Source organism: Gobio gobio (assembly GCF_949357685.1).
Source record: "Gobio gobio genome assembly, chromosome: 20".
Taxonomy (NCBI): domain Eukaryota; kingdom Metazoa; phylum Chordata; class Actinopteri; order Cypriniformes; family Gobionidae; genus Gobio; species Gobio gobio.
The window spans coordinates 25,578,674-25,597,352 of NC_137113.1; the positions used below are offsets into that span (position 1 = coordinate 25,578,674).

At 46.2% G+C, this 18,679-nt stretch overlaps 1 protein-coding gene across 1 annotated transcript in view; it reads right to left on the reverse strand.

Annotated features, from left to right (window-relative positions):
- Nucleotides 1-18,148, reverse strand: part of shisa8b (shisa family member 8b) — a 51,777-nt gene extending 33,629 nt beyond the window's left edge. Inside the window, exon 1 of the mRNA XM_079845897.1 lies at nucleotides 17,006-18,148. Coding sequence (XP_079702023.1) covers nucleotides 17,006-17,565 — 560 coding nt within the window. The 5' untranslated portion in view covers nucleotides 17,566-18,148. The remainder of the gene's footprint in view (nucleotides 1-17,005) is intronic.
- Between the last annotated feature and the right edge of the window lie 531 nt (nucleotides 18,149-18,679).

The window sequence follows — 18,679 nt, forward strand, 5'->3', positions numbered from 1 at the left end:
ATGGTAACACACATGAAATTTTAAAATGCAATAAACATTAATTTAACAACATTAGATGTAACATAAAACCCTAATGTACATAATTGATGAGAAAAAACTAAGAAGAAACAGTTATTTCAATGAAAATACATCAAATGCGAAGTGTCATGCAGGGAATTCTGGGAATGTCAATTTACGTTTTTTCACTGTAAAATACACAATGACTTGTTCTTTTTCACTTCTTAAAACTGTAAATTTAACGGTATTTTACTGTAAATTAAATGTAAGGTTAGTCACCATAGTACGGAAACTTTCTGTTAACCCAGTGGTTCCCAACCACGTTCCTGGAGGACCCCCAACAGTGCACATTTTGCATGTCTCCTCAATCAAACACACCTGATTCAGGTCATCAGCTCATTAGTAGCTACTCCAAGACCTGATGTGGGTGTGTCAGACAAAGGACACATCCAAAATGTGCACTGTTGGGGGTCCTCCAGGAACGTGGTTGGGAACCACTGTGTTAACCAATTAACTGTTTTTCACCGTAGCATTTTTACAGTCTTTTACCGTTAAAATCACAATCATTTTTTACAGTGTGACTATTTTTTTTTTAAGGCCAAAAGAGGGTTTGCGCTGTGCAAGCTGTTAGTAAATCTGGCCCTATGTGTAAGAACTGAAATTTGTTTGGCTTTATTATAATTCTTTGGCATACATAGATATCAGTACAAAACAATGGGAGTGTCACGATCACAAATCAGAGTGCCCGTGGTTACCACCAGAGGGCACTCCATCCCGGACTGTCACTTCATCTGAGGACTACATTTCCCACATCACTCACTACCCAGACTTCCTTCCTGATTACATCCACCTGCACCCCATTACCTGTTAGCTCACACTTTATAAGCCTGGTCATGTCTGTCATTCATTGCAAAGTCTTGTTTTGTTCACACTGCATTTCTGAGCGTTTTCCCTGGTTTCTTGTCTCTTGGTTTTGGATTTCTTGCCTGTTCCGTGGATTACCTGTTTGCCTGTCTATCTTGTCTTGTTTGCCTGATTGGACTGATAACCTGTTATGACCTCTTGCCTGTTTGTTGACTACGAGTGTGGATTACCCTTTAAAATAAAGCTGCATTTGGATCCTAACCCCTTCGTGTCTCGGAGCAGTACGTGACAGGGAGCCTAATGAGGTTCACCCTTTTAATAAAGATCTAATAGTTACCCAACTAACACAAATTACAGAACAATGTCTTTTTGATTCAAATGTATAATTAGTTTGGTTGTCTCATTTAATTGTAATAATCATTACTACATAATTTATTGTAGTAATATAAGCGGTTGCATCGCAGTCATTCCAAAAAGCGCTTATACAGACAGCCCTGTCACATTTCCCGTGCCGCTGTGTTTTAATGCGGAACAGGGTTCTGTATCTTTGGATCTGTGTTGAGTGATTTTATCTGCAATTATTCGTAGGATGCCATATCTAATTATATTGCAGGGTGAACAGCTTGGCTTTGCTTTATGCAATGTAGAACTGAATTACTCTTGTGTAATGTGTAACCCGCATATAACCAATTAGTCAAATTCACATTGTGCCATTCCAATAGACCATTGTGTCATTTACTTAATGTGCACAGTTTATGTGAAATAATTTGCACACTAATTCTATTAATACTTGCTGCAGAAGTTTAGGGAATTATTCATATCGATAGTTCTTATTTAGGTGAAACATTTATACTCTTTCTTTCAGACAATGTTATTGACATGGTGAAAACTTTACATTGCCAAAGCATTAGAAATGTATGCCTGTTGCGCAGTGTCATTTTCCCGTGGTTGGTCCTGTCCTGCTGGTTGGCCTTTTGTCATCCTCTCTCTATCTTTGCTGCTTCTCAAGTGTAATGGAGTAGGGTTGTGAAGTTTTTCCTGTGTATCATTTTACTCTAAACAACTACCACTAAATTAGGTGACCCCCTCCCTTTTGCAACTTTTACAAGAAATATGGTCTGTTATTTCTATTATAAGAGTCAGAAAGTTTTGCATTAGATCATCATGACACCCAGAGGGCAAATGCAGAGCTAGAGAAAAGCCCAAAGAGTGTGGTAATGAGTAGCTTTGTTAGAGAGCATAGACCCTTACTTTAGCCTCAGAGGAACAGGAGGGAGATGAGACAGAGGCAGGGGGCCAGGAGGACGCAAATGTCAGTGCACACCCACTAAGACTCAACCATGCGGGAGAGACGTCTCCAGAATCAGAGAGACACGAAGACACACTTGTACATACACATTAACACACAAACACACAGCGCGCAGCTATGAGCAGCCACATCTCATTCATGTCAACTGAGTTCAGACAGTTCGGAGCCACAGGAAAAACACAGGTTAAAATCTGACAAACAAGCTCAGGGGTTTGAAGGAGGAGAGGGGGAGCTGGAGGAGAGGTATTCTGCTTGGTCCCTCCTCACTTTGTCCTTCTCTCCTTCCATTTTTAAAAAAGTAACCCTGAATTTGAGACTCACAAACAGTTTTTTTTTTTTTACAGAGACTCATATACATCCAGAGCTCTGATTGGAATGTTACAGTACATTTACTTTGCATTATAGTCTTGTAGTCAGACTTTTACTTTTTAGGGCCAGGGGTTTGGGGTTTTCAGACTTTTTAATGCCAAGGATCCCCCTGAATACGGAATATGGTCTGCGGAAGCTAGATATTTTATTTTATAACATGTTAAATATGGATATTTTTCTTATACAAGCATATCACTTTGCTTCAGAAGGTCTTTATTTACCCCTGGAGCCCCAGTGGATTGCTTTTATCATGGATATGATGGATACACTTTTTTGGGCTTCACATTTTGGGCTGCCATTATAATGCTTGGATTAGCCAGGACATTTTTTAATATAACTCTGATTGTGTTCGTCTGAATGTAGAATGTCATATACACCTAGGATGGCTTGAGGGTGAGTAAATCATGGGGTGATTTTCATTTTGGGGTAAACTATCCCTTTAAATGTTTAAGTTATTTTCAATTCAATTCAGATTCATTTGTTTAGCGCTTGTCCTAATATCACTGCAAAGAAGCTTTATAGAAAACAGTGCCGTACACCTATTGGACTAGATAATTTTGCGGTATTTTTCTTGTTCATCTCGGGTCTGTTCGTACAGAACAGTTGTGCTTTTACATCGTACACCCGTTGTGAGCTTTTGGATATTGGTTTGCGAATTTCCGACAGTTTTATGGACAATCTTCAACTCCTTCCTGAGATCGCTAGGACGCCCGAGGCGATGCGCTCTGCCCGGCCGGGCGGAAGTGCTAGAAGGCGGCGCTGTGATCGTAAACAAAGGCGGGGTAAGCGTGGAGGTCTAAGAGCTAAGCTAAGGCTAACTCCTTACCGGCTCTCTTTACCCAGCATTTTCCTTGCCAATGTACGATCGCTAGTGAACAAAATGGAGGAGATTCGACTCAGCATTACACACAGTAAGAAACTTTTGAACTGTAACGTCCTAATCTTCACTGAAACCTGGTTAAACAGCGGAATACCGGACACCGCTATTGAGCTAGCGGGACGCCACACACTCTGGGCGGATAGAACACTAGATGGCTCCGGGAAGAGCAGAGGGGGTGGATTGTGCATTTATATTAACAAAGCTTGGTGCACAAACTCTGCTATTGTTGGGAGTCATTGTTCAGCTAACCTGGAGTTTCTCATGGTTAAATGTAGACCGTTTTATCTACCGCGGGAGTTCACCTCCACTATTATCACTGCAGCCTATATTCCCCCGGATGCTGATGCCAAGCTTGCTATGAAAGAACTTCACGCAGCCATCAGTAAACAACAGACTGATCACCCGGAAGCTGCGTTTATTGTTGCAGGTGACTTTAATCATTCAAACCTAAAGTCAGTGCTACCCAAGTTTCACCAGCATGTTTCCTGCCACATCAGAGGAAACAAAACCTTAGACCATGTTTACACAAACATGGCTGGCGCTTACGTTGCGACACCCCTCCCCCACCTGGGACAGTCAGACCACCTCTCTTTGTTTCTATCACCCAAATATTCACCCCTCATCAACCGTGTGAAGCCATCAGTAAAGACCATCAAGGTGTGGCCTGCGGGGGCAGACTCCACACTCCAGGAAAGGTTTCTAAACACAGACTGGAGTATGTTTGCTTCTCAAGCCACCAGTGGCGCTCACACGGACATTGACTCATTCACTTCCTCTGTATTGGATCATATCAATACCACCATCGACAGTGTTACAACCCAGAAACAGATCACCACATACCCTAATCAGAAGCCTTGGATGAACAGGGAAGTTCGACTCCTGCTGAAGTCACGCAATACTGCCTTCAGATCAGGTGATGCACAAGCCTACAGTACGTCCAGGGCAAACCTGAAGAGGGGCATCAAAAAGGCCAAGCACTGCTACAAGCTAAAGATAGAGGGTCACTTTTCCAACTCTGACTCTCGACGCATGTGGCAGGGCATTCAGGCTATCAGTGACTACAAACCCCCCCACTCCACCCCCGCAGCCACTGATGTCAACTTCCTGAACGAGCTAAATTACTTTTATGCTCGTTTTGAAAGAGACAACAGAGAAACTGCCACCAAGCTCAAACCCTCAGCTGACCACCCACCAATCACACTCTCCTCCACAGATGTCTGCAAGGCACTGAGCCGGATCAGCGCACACAAGGCTGCTGGACCAGACAACATCCCTGGACGTGTGCTCAGGGCATGTGCGGAGCAGCTCGCTGGGGTTTTTACAGACATTTTCAACCTGTCTCTTGCCCAAGCAGCTGTACCTTCATGCTTTAAACGCACTTCCATTGTGCCAGTGCCAAAACACTCTAACCCGAGGTGCCCTAATGACTACCGCCCTGTAGCACTCACACCCATCGTCATGAAGTGCTTTGAGCGGCTGGTCCTGGAACACCTAAAAGACTCTCTACCATCCACATTGGACTCACACCAGTTTGCCTACCGCAGCAATAGGAGCACAGAGGATGCCGTTTCCATGGCACTGCACTCTGTGCTCACCCATCTGGACCATAAGAACACGTATGCACGCATGCTGTTTGTTGACTTCAGCTCAGCATTCAACACTGTCATCCCATCCAAGTTAATAGCCAAACTTGGAGACCTGGGCATCAACACTTCAATGTGTAACTGGATTTTGGACTTCCTAACTGACAGACCCCAGAATGTTCGTTCAGGATTCACCTGCTCCACATCCATCACACTCAACACTGGTGTACCACAGGGCTGTGTGCTAAGCCCGTTTCTCTACTCCCTCTTCACCGCCGACTGCAAGCCTGTGTATGGATCTAATTCTATCGTCAAGTTTGCGGACGACACTACGGTGATCGGGCTCATCAGCAACAACGATGAGACTGCCTACAGGGAAGAGATCCAGCACCTGGCCACATGGTGCGCTGATAATAACCTGGTCCTCAACACCACCAAAACGAAGGAGCTCATCGTGGACTTCAGGAAAGAGTCAAGAGGCACACACGACACCATCCACATCAATGGAATGGCTGTTGAGCGTGTCTCCAGTTTCAAGTTCCTGGGGATCCACATCTCGGCGGACATGTCATGGACGACCAACACCTCCAGCCTGGTCAAGAAGGCTCACCAGCGCCTCTTCTTCCTGAGGACACTGAGGAAGAATCAGCTCTCCTCGGCTATCCTGGTGAACTTCTATCGCTGCGCAATAGAAAGCATCCTGACCAACTGTGTGGCAGTGTGGTATGGGAGCTGCTCTGTTGCGGAGCGCAAGGCACTGCAGCGGGTGGTGAAAACTGCCCAGCGCATCACAGGGACTCCACTGCCTGCCATCGAGCACATCCAGAGGAAACGCTGCCTGCATCGAGCTCACAGCATCCTCAAGGACTCCTCTCACCCAGCCCACAGACTGTTTTCTCTCCTGCCCTCCGGCAGGCGTTTCAGGATCCACCGGACCAGGACCAGCAGACTAAAGAACAATTTTTTCCCCAGAGCTGTCTCTTTACTGAACTCAAACCCCCGTTGATCCACTTCCCTCATAAACTGATAACTCTCCTACCTCACATCTTCCTTCACTTTATTTGCACTACCGACTGTTTATCACAGTAACAACTGTTTACATATGCATCTTGCACTGCCATATCTTAACTGGATTATGCTCATTTGCACTGCCGACTGTATTTATAGTACCAATGTTTACATTTGCATTTTTGCACTGTACTTCTAAATGTAATATGCAACCACTTTCCACTGCACTTTACACTTTTTTTTCCGGATAGCTCTGTCCATAATTTATTGCACATAATTTATTTATAATAATTTATTATCCTTAATTTTGTAATATTGTCAACGCAGTGCGGCAGCCTGGCAGACCATAGCAGGCTATTCCAGCGTGCTATTGGCTGCTCTGCTGGCAACTGCAGCAGCCTATCGGTGAGCCCGCGTGACGTGGCGACCAATGAGCTTCATTTGCCTACAGGTGGAGCGTGGCCACGTGTATATAAGCGGGGCTCACGGGCTGCATATTCGATTTTCTGTTCTTCAGCGAAGCTCTTCGCATCGCTGGATCTGGGACCCGCCGCCGTTGACCGCGCAGCACAGCAAGCTTAGGACAGCGCCTGAAGAAGCCGGCTGCATTTTCGCCACCTTCAGCCTTCTGTGCCTGCTCTGCTATCCGGCAGCATTATTTCCTTTTATTGCTCAAGTGTTGTCGCCGCTGCGTCACACTTTCCCAAAAAGAGCCGAGCGTTTGTTTCAAAATGTCTCGTTCCCTCTGCGGCTTGTGTCACGTGCCGCTCAGTTCCGGAGACCGCCACGTGATTTGCGCTCTCTGCCTGGGCCGCGATCACGCCGCTGCCGCACTCCTTGCCGGCGGATGCCCGGAGTGCGAGGACTTGACGATGTCAACCCTGCGGGCTCGACTCGATCAGTTCGAGGATGACATCCATTCTGTTCCTGTTAAGCCGCGCAAGAAGAAGCGCCGCTCGCAGCGGACACCGGAGTTCACGGAGAAGAGCTCGCCGGAACCTTTCCCGCCAGCTTCTCTCTCGCCTTCCCCGCCCCCACCCCAGGCCGCCATGTCTGTTGCCGCCTCCGGGGATGAGGCGGATGCAGCTGAGGAACGCGCCGACAGCTGCTCCATCATGGCATCCGACAGTGAGGATTGGTCCTCTTCAGTCCGGGCCTCCGGACGCTCTCGAGCGGGTGAGGACGCGGAACTCTTGCGCCTTCTCACCCGGGCTGTCGAGCAGCTAGGCCTCGAATGGTCTCCGCCGAAGGTGGCAGCACCGAATCGGCTCGACGGATGTTTCCTCAACAGTTGCTGCCGCGCGCCCACCTCCAGGACTGCACCTTTCCTGCCTGAACTTCACAAGGAGCTCGCGAAGTCCTGGAACGCGCCACTTTCCGCGAGGGTTTTGTCTCAAGCATCTTCGACGCTCTCACAAGTTGACGGCGCTGCTGAGAAAGGCTACAGTGCTATCCCTCCGGTGGAAGAGGCGGTCGCAGCGCACCTTTGCCCGCCCTCCGGTTGGCGCTCAAAGGCTGTTCTCCCGTCCAAGGCCTGCAGAATGACGTCATCGCTGATCGGCCGCGCTTTCGCTGCCTCCGGTCAAGCTGCGTCTGCTCTGCATTCTATGGCCGTGCTGCAAATCCTCCAGGCTAATCTCCTCCGCGATTTGGACGAGAAAAGCACAGACACTGAGCTGGTTACGGATTTGAGAAGCGCGACGGTGTTACCACGACGGATCTTGCCCTCCGCGCTACCAAGACCGCAGCACAAGCCCTCGGACGCTCTATGGCCTCCCTCACGGTAGCTGAGCGGCACTTCTGGCTCACGCTCGCGGATATGCGAGAAATGGAGCGCGCGGCTTTTCTCAACGCCCCGCTCTCCTCATCCGGCCTATTCGGCCCAGCAGTCAAGGGGATCGTCGATCGCTTTTCCGAGGTACAGAAGACGTCTCAAGCCATGAACCTCTTTCTGCCTCGACGCCCCGCCGATAGCAATAGCTCCGCCGCTCGCCGTCCTCGTAACCAGCCAGCGCCGAGCTCCGCGCAGCGCCCAGCGCGGCCCCCTTCGTCTCAGCGAAGACCGAGCGGCCGCGCCAGATCGCGCTCTTCCAGCAGAGGCAAGCCGCCTCCCCCCAGGGGACCCCGGCCTAGGATCGCGCTGAAGCCCGAGCCTCCAAAGTCCTCCTAGCCAGAGGGGGGAAACGACGGTTAAGTCCCGCTGCGGCCGGACCACCGCCAAAACTATTTTCCTGTGGCTGCTGCAGATGGTTCTCACGCAGCCAACGAGCCGGCAAAACTGCCCTCTCGCCTGTCTACAAACGCTGTTTTTACGGCGAACCAGAGAATTCACAAAAGTTGCATTTTTCTGGTTGCACGGCTCACGCCGTATGTGTTTCAAATGCAGTAAACGTGCCCACTTGTCTGTGTTCACCTCTGCACCCAAGCACCAAAAATCCCGTGTCTCTCACTCACATAAAGCGGCCACCGGCCGCTCGAGTGCCAAAGTTAGGTCACGTGTCCGCTTATTTGCGGTCAACCGGTCATGTTCCACGCGTAAGAGTTGTGCCCGCTCTAACGCGCTCACACATTTTCGCGAACATGCGCCGCGCTACACACCATTTGTTCTCCGCCCAAGGTGGCCGAAACGACGAGTGTAGGGCCGCACACAAGTCACTCCCCGCTCGAAGCGGCAGAGATACAGTGTGTAGGGCGGCCAGCCATCGCGAGCGATCGGCTGGCCCACAGCACAGAGAGCGCGCGCATTGCGCCCGCCCCTCCTATACAGGCCGTCAAACCCGCGAAGCGCGGCTTTTCGAGCCCGGAGGCCGTTCTATCCCGTGTGGCACACGCGAGAGCGTGGGAAGCCATTCCAGGTGTATCAGAATGGGTGCTGAGAACAGTGAAGCACGGCTACACTCTGCAGTTCGCTCGCCGCCCTCCGCGCTTCTGTGCACGTACAGAGACGAGAGTGAGCGAGGAAGTAGCACATCTACTTCGAGCGGAGATAGCCACACTGCTGTGCAAAGGGGCTATAGAACCGGTTCCCCATTCTATGAGCGAGTCAGGCTTTTACAGCCGGTATTTTCTCGTTCCGAAAAGGGATGGGTCGCTCAGACCGATTCTGGATCTGAGGCGTCTGAACAAAGCTCTTATGAAAAGATCGTTCAAGATGCTCACGACCAAGCAGATCCTCGCGCATATTCGCCAGAGAGACTGGCTAATTTCCCTAGACTTGAAAGACGCATACTTTCAAATCAAGATAACGCCGCGTCACAGGCCATTCTTACGATTCGCCTTCGACGGTCAGGCTTATCAATACACCGTCCTGCCATTCGGCCTGTCACTACCACCCCGTATATTTACGAAGTGCATGGACGCGGCCCTCGCTCCCCTGAGAAGACAGGGTATGCGAGTTTTGAATTATCTGGACGATTGGCTCATCCTGGCACAGTCAGAGGCCGAGCTCCTCGCCCACAGGGCAGTGCTGCTCAGCCATTTGGACAGCCTGGGGCTCACGGTCAATTGGACCAAGAGCTCATTGGTGCCCACGCAATCAACCTCATTTCTGGGCTTGAATCTGGACACCGTGGCAATGTCAGCCCGCCTGTCACCCCTACGCGCGCGTCGAGTTCGACGCATGGCCGCGTACTTCCAGCCGGGCAAAATCGCACCTCTCAAAGTTTTTCAGAGGATGCTGGGACGCATGGCCTCAGCTGCAGCAGTGCTCCAGCTGGGCCTAATGCGCATGCGCCCGCTACAACGCTGGTTAAACGCTCGAGTGCCTCACAGGGCCTGGGCGTCCGGGGGCTTCCGGATCAGAGTGACTCAGAACTGTGTTTCAGCTCTGGAACCCTGGTTAGTAGCCGACTGGTACCGGCAGGGAGTGACGATGGGAGCCATCTCACACCGCAAGGTTATCTCGACGGACGCCTCCACCTCGGGTTGGGGCGCCGTTTTCGAGGAAAATCAGCTTTCGGCCTCTGGTCGAGCCGGGAAAAACTCCTACACATAAACTGTTTGGAGATGATAGCGGTAGAGAACGCGCTCAAGCAGTTTCTCCCTCTTATACGAGGCCACCATGTATTGGTCCGGTCGGACAATACCACGGTGGTATCCTACGTGAACCAGCAGAGCGGTGTCAGATCCAGTTGTCTGGGCAATCTGACAGAGCGCCTGCTCACGTGGGCACACAGCTCGCTGCGCTCGCTAAGGGCCGCGCACGTACCGGGCCAACTCAACATGGGCCCGGACAAGCTGTCCAGGGGCCTCATTCTCCCAGGCGAATGGTCCTTGCACAACCAGACAGTCCAGCTGGTTTGGCGCCTATTCGGCAGAGCGGAGCTCGACCTCTTTGCAACGAGAGAAAACGCCTGCTGCCCGAAGTTTCTATCCAAAAGCGAGGATGCGCTGTCCCAGCCTTGGCCCAGCCTCCCGCTGTATGCTTTCCCGCCGATTTCCCTATTGCCCCAGGTTATATCGAAAATCAGGGAGACGCGCCGCCCGGTGCTCCTTGTAGCGCCGCGCTGGGAGAACCAGATTTGGTACCCAGAGCTGGTGAAGCTGTCACACTCACCCCCGTGGCCAGTTCCGCTGAGAGCAGACCTCCTCTCTCAAGCCGGAGGGTCAGTTTGGCATCCCCATCCAGAGCGATGGTCTCTGCATGTATGGGTGACCAACGGATATCCGTTGACCTGCCCGAAGGGGTTATGAACACGATCTCACACTCTAGAGCCCCCTCGACGAGGCGGTTATATAGTTCTAAGTGGTCGGTGTTTACTGAGTGGTGTGTTTCCAAGGGTTTGGATCCACAGCAATGTGGGGTCCAGCGGGTGCTCTCCTTCCTCCAGGAGCTTTTGGAACTGGGCAGGGCCCATTCCACGCTCAAAGTGTATGTAGCGGCTATAGCAGCGTTCGCTCAGACGACGCTGGGCAGCACGCTAGGAAGGAACGAGCTCATCATCCGTTTCCTCAGAGGAGCCAGACGGATGAATCCCCCGCGGCCCCCATCGGTTCCTAAATGGGATCTGGCCTTGGTCCTAGAGGCCTTGAAGGCTCATCCCTTCGAACCGCTTGAAACCGTGGAACCGAGGTTCCTTTCGCTAAAAACCGCGTTCCTGATAGCTCTGGCTTCAGTGAAACGCGTGGGGGATCTACACACGCTCTCAGTGAGCCCGACGTGTATGGAGTTCAGTCCTAATGACTCCAAGGTCATTCTCAGACCGAGGCATGGTTATGTCCCCAAAGCGATCGGCACTCCCTTCTGGGCGCAGATTATCTCCCTCTCGGCTCTGCCAGCATCCGACGAGGGGGACGGTGGCAATGTCCTCTGCCCTGTCAGGGCATTGAGGGTTTATTTCACACGCTCCGCCGCCTTCAGGCGTTCTGAGCAGCTATTTGTTTCGTTTGGTGGGCGCACTAAAGGTCTCGCCTCCTCGAAACAGACCCTGTCCAGATGGATAGTGGACGCGATTGCAACAGCATACGCTTCCAAACACCTGCAGTGCCCGCTAGGTGTCAGAGCACACTCCACTAGAGGCATGGCCTCTTCGTGGGCTTGGGCCAGAGGGATTTCCATCCACGATATCTGTATGGCGGCAGGCTGGGCCTCCCCGTCTACGTTCGTGAGATTTTACAATCTGGAAGTTCCTGCCTTACAGGCCAAAGTGTTATCAGTTCAATAGGGCTGTTGGTTCTGCGCAGACATAGCTCACATACTGGTAGTAAGTTCGGTACTAGGCTTATGTGAATTTGTAGGAGACCGGCGGTGCCGTTCCCTCATTTACGAGACAAGCTGTTGTGAGTTTGAAGGTGACCGGCGGTGCCGTTACCTCACTCATATAACAAGATATTGTGAATTTGAAGGCGACCGGCGTTGCCGTTCCCTCATTCATGAGACAAGGTGTGGTGAATTTGAAGGAATCCGGCAGGTACCGTTCCCTCATTCATGGGACAGGGTGTTGTAACCACCCATCGTAACCACCCGTCTGTTCAAATGAAGTATCCGTATATGCGGTGGCCCGTTTCCTTACCGGCCACCCTGCCCGAGCAGTGTTTTTTCCCCGGTTCCCCGCGAAACATGTGCGGTATGCGAGGCGCGCACAGCGTTGACAATATGTTCCCGATGCGTAAGGAACTTACGCAATACGAGAGAACCTCTCGTAAGAGAACGATACTCGGTTACTTAACGTAACCTCGGTTCTCTCTAGAGAGGGAACGAGTATTGCGTTCCTTGCCGTGCGCCCCGCGGGCTTTTACGCTTCAGAACTACGAAAACCGAATATGCAGCCTGTGAGCCCCGCTTATATACACGTGGCCACGCCCCACCTGTAGGCAAATGAAGCCAGGTGGGCGCGAAGCGCCCTCATTGGTCGCCACGTCACGCGGGCTCACCGATAGGCTGCTGCAGTTGCCAGCAGAGCAGCCAATAGCACGCTGGAATAGCCTGCTATGGTCTGCCAGGCTGCCGCACTGCATTGACAATATTAGAAAATTAAGGATAATTTTGGGTTTTTCAGTAATCTCGAAGAAAGAAAACTTTCCCGATGCGTAAGGAACTTACGCAATACTCGTTCCCTCTCTAGAGAGAACCGAGGTTACGTTAAGTAACCGAGTATCGTTTCTCATCATAATATCCTCCATAACGCTTTGAAATACAGCATTCTGTTCAGAATTTAAATGGGTCCAATATGTTTTGTTGTCTGCGGCGTCTCGCGCATATCTCTAGACCAGAGCCTTTGGTGTTTGTGTGTGTGTGTGTGTGTGTGCTGCGGCGGTGAGCGTGAAACTAACGTGAAACCAGACTTCATTCGCCTCAACTGAAAGCATATTTACACTGTCTGAATCGTTTCCTATCGCATATATATTGTGCTATGTACCATTCACAATGTAATAGTTAATCTGTGAACAAGTGACCGATTTCAGCCAAAGCTTCAGCATCTATTTATAGTGTAGGGGGCGGGACACTTCAGATTCTAGAGAGCATTTGATTGGACAGAAGATGTGATGAGAAGCTGAAGTCAGCGGTGATGTCATCAAAATCTGTGATCCGTTTTAAAGGAAGTGAGAGACTGTAAGTTTTGAATGCTTATATCTCCTAAATGCGAATTTTGTCATTGTTTTGGAGCACACCAGCTTATTCCTGACCTTAAGGCTAACATAGTCATACTAAAAGGAATGTGAAAATGTGGTTATTATACACACTTTTTTATCTACAGTTCTCATGTAACCTAATTATTAAAGAAAGGATTCAAAATTTACACGGCTCAAAATTCTGTGCCCCCTTCTGATCCAGAAGGTCTCACATTATATAAATGTGATATCTCAAAGATCTCAGCCCCTCCGGACACCCGTATGGTGGAATACTCTGCCCAGCATGCTGATTTTTTTCTTTAACTGTGGATGGGATATTGTATGGCACAGAATCTTGCCTTTGGTCTCGGCAAGCTGCTTAAGATGTGATCTGAATCATGGATTTCAGTATCACTGCTGGTATCCTGTGCATTATGTCTCACATTATCATGACTCACATTCTCTGTGCGGTCTATAATATTTCGTCCCCAACTATGTATGTCCTTCTTTGTTCAGCAATGACACATTTAAAGGAAGGCAGGCCATTTCTGTGCTTACATGGGAAAATATGACACAGTATGGATGGATGGTTTAAGTTCAGCCTGATAGATAAATACCGCTTTCCTCTTCTCTGATTGACTGAGGTTAGTATGAAAGCTTGTTTCCACCACAGAATAAAACAAGATATTAGTGACTTTTTAATTCACAATTGTGTTTACATCTCGCAATTTTGACTTTTTTTCCTCAGTCTTGCAAGTCGCAATTGCAAGAAAAAGTCAGACTTGCAAGATATAAACTTTACATCACGCAATTTTATATCATACAATTCTGACTTTATAACTCACAATTGCGACTTTATATCATGCAATTCTGAGAAAAAGTCAGAATTGTGAGATAAAAAGTCGCAATTACCTCTATTTTTTATTCTGTTGCGGAAAGAGTTCCAGGGAATATGATATACTGGTGTAACATTCAAATATTAAAGTGCCTCTATGCTTTTTAGGATATTATACATTCTATGTAGTGTATAATATAGCTGTTTGTGAATGTAAAAGGTCTGAAAGGTTGCATGATAAATAAAGTTTGTCTACTAAATTAAAGAACCGTTTCTGAACTGCCTGAAACGAGTTGTCAGTAATTCCAGTCTTTACTTCCTGCACGAACCTACATAGGTTTTTAACAAATTTGCATAATGCCATCCAATGATCTTCATTGGCTGCCCAGGAACAACATCTACTTTGACCCGTCCTCAAACACTGTAGTTGTAGCTAAGGCCTGGAAGAGTTTGATGCTTGTTGTCAACGTGGAGAAGACTCTTTTTGCTGTAAATCCACTTTTCATGCACTTTCAAAAGATGAGGACTGGAATTAATATGGTAAAACTGACGCCATCATTACTGTTCTTCTTGTCACAAGTGCTGAGGAAGATCCAGAGCTGAAATTCAGATAGTAATAGGTGTTTCATTTCTGACAAGCGCTGTAAGCAGTAGACCAATCACAACAGACTGGGCTAGTTGACCAATCAGAGAAGAGTAGGCTCTCAGAAAGTGGGTTTTAGAGAGACTGAATCCTTTCCAAACCGTTTCAGACTCTATAAGAAAAGAGGTGATGCTGCAATGTATATTATGAAAAATTAAAGTGTTTAGTCCTTTGGATGCATGTAAACCTATTGTAGGAGACCTCCAAAACAAAAATAGGAATCTTTTAAATTAGCATAATAGGGGCACTTTAAGGCATGGGTAAATATAGAAGTAATTAGTATTTAGGAGCCCAAATTCCACTTCTGAGCAAATGTTTGCGGTTCTTTTTAATGGTGTGAATGGAAAATTATAAATAAGATGTCTAGAGCTGCGAAGAGCAGCAGTAGCATCAAAAAGAGTTAATCTGTAGAGAAGTTGGTTTAATCTTAAAGCGGAGTGTTAATCTCAGGAGAACTCTTAATCGTGTAAGAAGAGTTAATCTGGTGTGCAGTGTTCAGCGTGTGAGAAATCTTGGAGAGATGTTAACCTCGGAAAAAAGTGCTAATCTTCGGATGAATATTTTTCATCCTCCACATGTGTTCATCTCGATAGGGCTGTTTGCATTGTTGGGTCATTTCATGTCTGAAATATGGGGTTACAGCAGAATGCTGAGAATTGCCAGTATTTTGTTTTATTGCTCATGATGGATAATTTGATATTCATAAAAATGTTTTGAATATTTAGAACGATGAGCACAAAAGGATCAGTTTGATGTTTGGAGGGAAAGGAACAGAGAAGAAGAACTGGGAATTGAGACAAGAAAAAAATATTTTAGTTGAATCGGGTTAGCTTTTCAATGCACTGATGGCATGAATATTAGAATAACCTTATAGGACAACACTTTCTTCCACTCTTTTCTTGTAGATATGATTGTTCAATTCAGAAGAGAAGCGTACTGTACATATTAATGGCTTTTCTTGGCTTTATGCTGCAATAGTTACTTTAGGTCTTTAGTCTGCCCTATATGTGATACAGATGTTAAGGCTGGCCAAAATAGCTTTGGTACACTGACTCTTCTGTGAGTCTTTTGCTCTGTTTCAAAACCTAGTGTGCTGTCTACCTAGACAGCATTTTAAAACATATGTCTGCTTCTGGCACGAAGGCCATTAAAAACTCTCAAAAATAGTTCCAAAAGGGGAGTTTCACAGTGATGCCAAAGAAGAAACATTATAGAACCTCAGTGAACAGTTCTTAAATTAACCATTTTTCTTAGTGTAAAGAACATTTTAATATTTTTTTCCACTATTAAAACCTTCTGTGCAATGGAAAGGTTCAATGAATGTTACTGGATCATCATGGAACCATATATGCCAATAAATAACCTTTTATTTTTAGTGTTTTTAGTAGTTTTTTTAGGCAGCGTACTTATGTTGCTTTAAGATACCTTTCTTTAAAATCTAAGATAACCTCTCATTTATATTTGTGTAGATGTTAGCCCTTGTGAAAAAAAAATGCATTGAATGTGCACTTGTAATATAGCCTACTTCAAATATAAGTATATATTTTTTTTAAGAGTAGACTTTCACAATTATAGTTCTTAACATTTTTAAAACTTTTTTTAAATGCACTTTTAATCATGTAAAATTAAAAGTTTTACTTTACTGTACATTTTAAATCATTATGTTTTAATAATCTTTTGTAATGCTTTAAAGAAATACACATATTTTAATGTGTTGACTATACTAAAGCACATGCAAAGCACGTTTAATTGATAGTTAATTAATAGTAGGCAATCATTTTAACTCTAGTATTTTGTATTACATTTATTGTTAATATATTTTAAATGTACTAAAACTTAATTACAAATGTATAAGCACAAATATATCTAAAAACGTGATATACAAGTTTAAATAGAAATGACAGTAAAGTAGCTATATTTTAGTTTATCATAAAGGCTTGTCAGTACATTCGACAATACACTTTAACCATATTTCAAAGATAAAAGAAGTAATTATGAAATTACATATAAAGAAGTCTTATTTAAGTGGGTCAAAAACACTCTCACAAGTTCAACTAATTGCATTTAATATCAATTTATAACTATAACCTTCAGCTATAATACATTTTCGGCAGCTCCGTAACAAGCACTCTTTTTAAAAGCATGTAAAAGAGTACTTCTTTTCACAAAGGAGTCCTAGAATTCATTGTGAAAATGTCCAAGAAAAATCAATTATAAAAACACAAAAAGTACTAAATGACTATTTTACCTAATATCTGTGTGTACTTTGTATTTTTATTTTTTTTCTATAGAAGTTAGAAACATGCTAACGGTAAAGCTCTTTTGGAATCAATTGTGAGTTTGATGAGGAGAGCACTATTTTTGTAGTGTGTAGTTACTGGACCATTTCCCATTAGGAGGTTCAATTTTATGTGGGATGCAGAGCAGCTCACTATATTTTGTACAAAAAAAGCTAATTTCTACTCACCTGGAGTTACTGAGATCGTTCTGGCCTCCACGGCTCTTCTCCAGCCCCAGTTTGGTGAAGATTCCCACCAGGACCATGATGGCAACCACACCACAGATGATGTACACAATCATGTGAGTTCGATCCCGCTCATGGTCTGGCTGCACCTCAGTGTTGGTGGCCACAGGCTTTCCAGTGTTGGCCCAAATGGGAGTATCATAGTTGGAGCAGGAGGTCTGATCCAGTCGCTGCTGACGGAATTGGCAGCAGAACCGGTAGAAACAGGTGCCACAACAGTACAAGAAGATGCCTGCGTTACAATTAAAGGGAGGGTCCCACTGGCCCATCACATCATAGTAACCCCGGCAACGGGTGCCAGTGGACGGCACAGTATCCTCCTCCACCTCTCCAGGTGTGGTCAAAATTGGAGGCCCCTCTGATGTCACAGAAATCAACAAAGGATCTAAGGTCTGATTGGTGGTTTGGATGTCCATATCAGTAGAAGTCTCGTCCTGTGCTTTAGCAGCCCATCCCAGAATGGCAGTGAGCAGAAGATGTAGTAAAAAACAATTTCCAGCCATGCTTCACTCGACACACTGCACTCAATGATTTACCTCACTTTGAGAGTGAAGATACCCAAGCATAAATGTTAAAGGAAGAATTCTTTAAAGTGTTGAATGACTTTGATTGTCAACTAAATATAGTTACAAATATTTAAAGTAATTTTGAGATTTAAAAATATTAAAATTGTGTTTTTAGAATGTTTTGAATATTAATTTGTTTTTATTTTATTTTTTCAAATCAATAAATGCTTTCATTTCAGAATTGTTTCAATTCAATAAAAAAATGCATTGTTAACAGAACAAAGTGTTTATTTCCTTCAACAATTAAAAAGAAAATAGTTACTGAAAAGTGTTAGTTACATGAAATAAATACTTGGACATTTGCTGTCTTGCCCTGGTCCTGTCCAGATATGCGTCTCATTTTAGTTTTCCCATTGTAGTTCAACACCAGTAGTAAAACTTCCTTTTCAGTTTTCTTTTCACCTCTGTAAACAAGCAGTAATTTGCCGTAAAAAAAATCCTTTCCAGAGGAGCAAGTGAACCCACAGACAGGTGTTTTAATCCACAGCGATCCACTCAGAATGCTGTCTCTGAGCCTTGTGAAGGGCAACAGTTCAGTATTCAAATTAAAACTCCTCCCTTCTGTTCTCAGCACATCAGAGAGAGTGAGAGAGAGGGAGAGAGAGAGAGAGAGAGAGAGAGAGAGAGAGAGAGAGAGAGAGAGAGAGAGAGAGAGAGAGAGAGAGAAAGGGTGGGGGGCATATTTTCCATCCAGCTGCTGGTTGTAGTGTGAAAGGAGAGGAGACACTACTGAAGGGCTTAGTTCACAGACTTTTATAGATATTGAAGAGAAAAAAATTCCAATTGAGAGTGAAGAAAAACATGCAAAAAAGGGGGAAATAAATATTTAATTATAATATACGTTATTATCTTATTGTAAACAATATATATTATATCAGTTGGTTCTGTCAGGACTATCGTCAAAGATAATTGGTTGACTATTAGCATACAGTTTGGATTGGCGGTATGGTTCTGTTCTGGGCAAGAACTCCCTGCGCATCCTTGCAGCCAAGCATGGATAAGAGCAGGGAGAGCAGCCCTTAGGGTATAACCCCCCTTAGGGTACAGAACA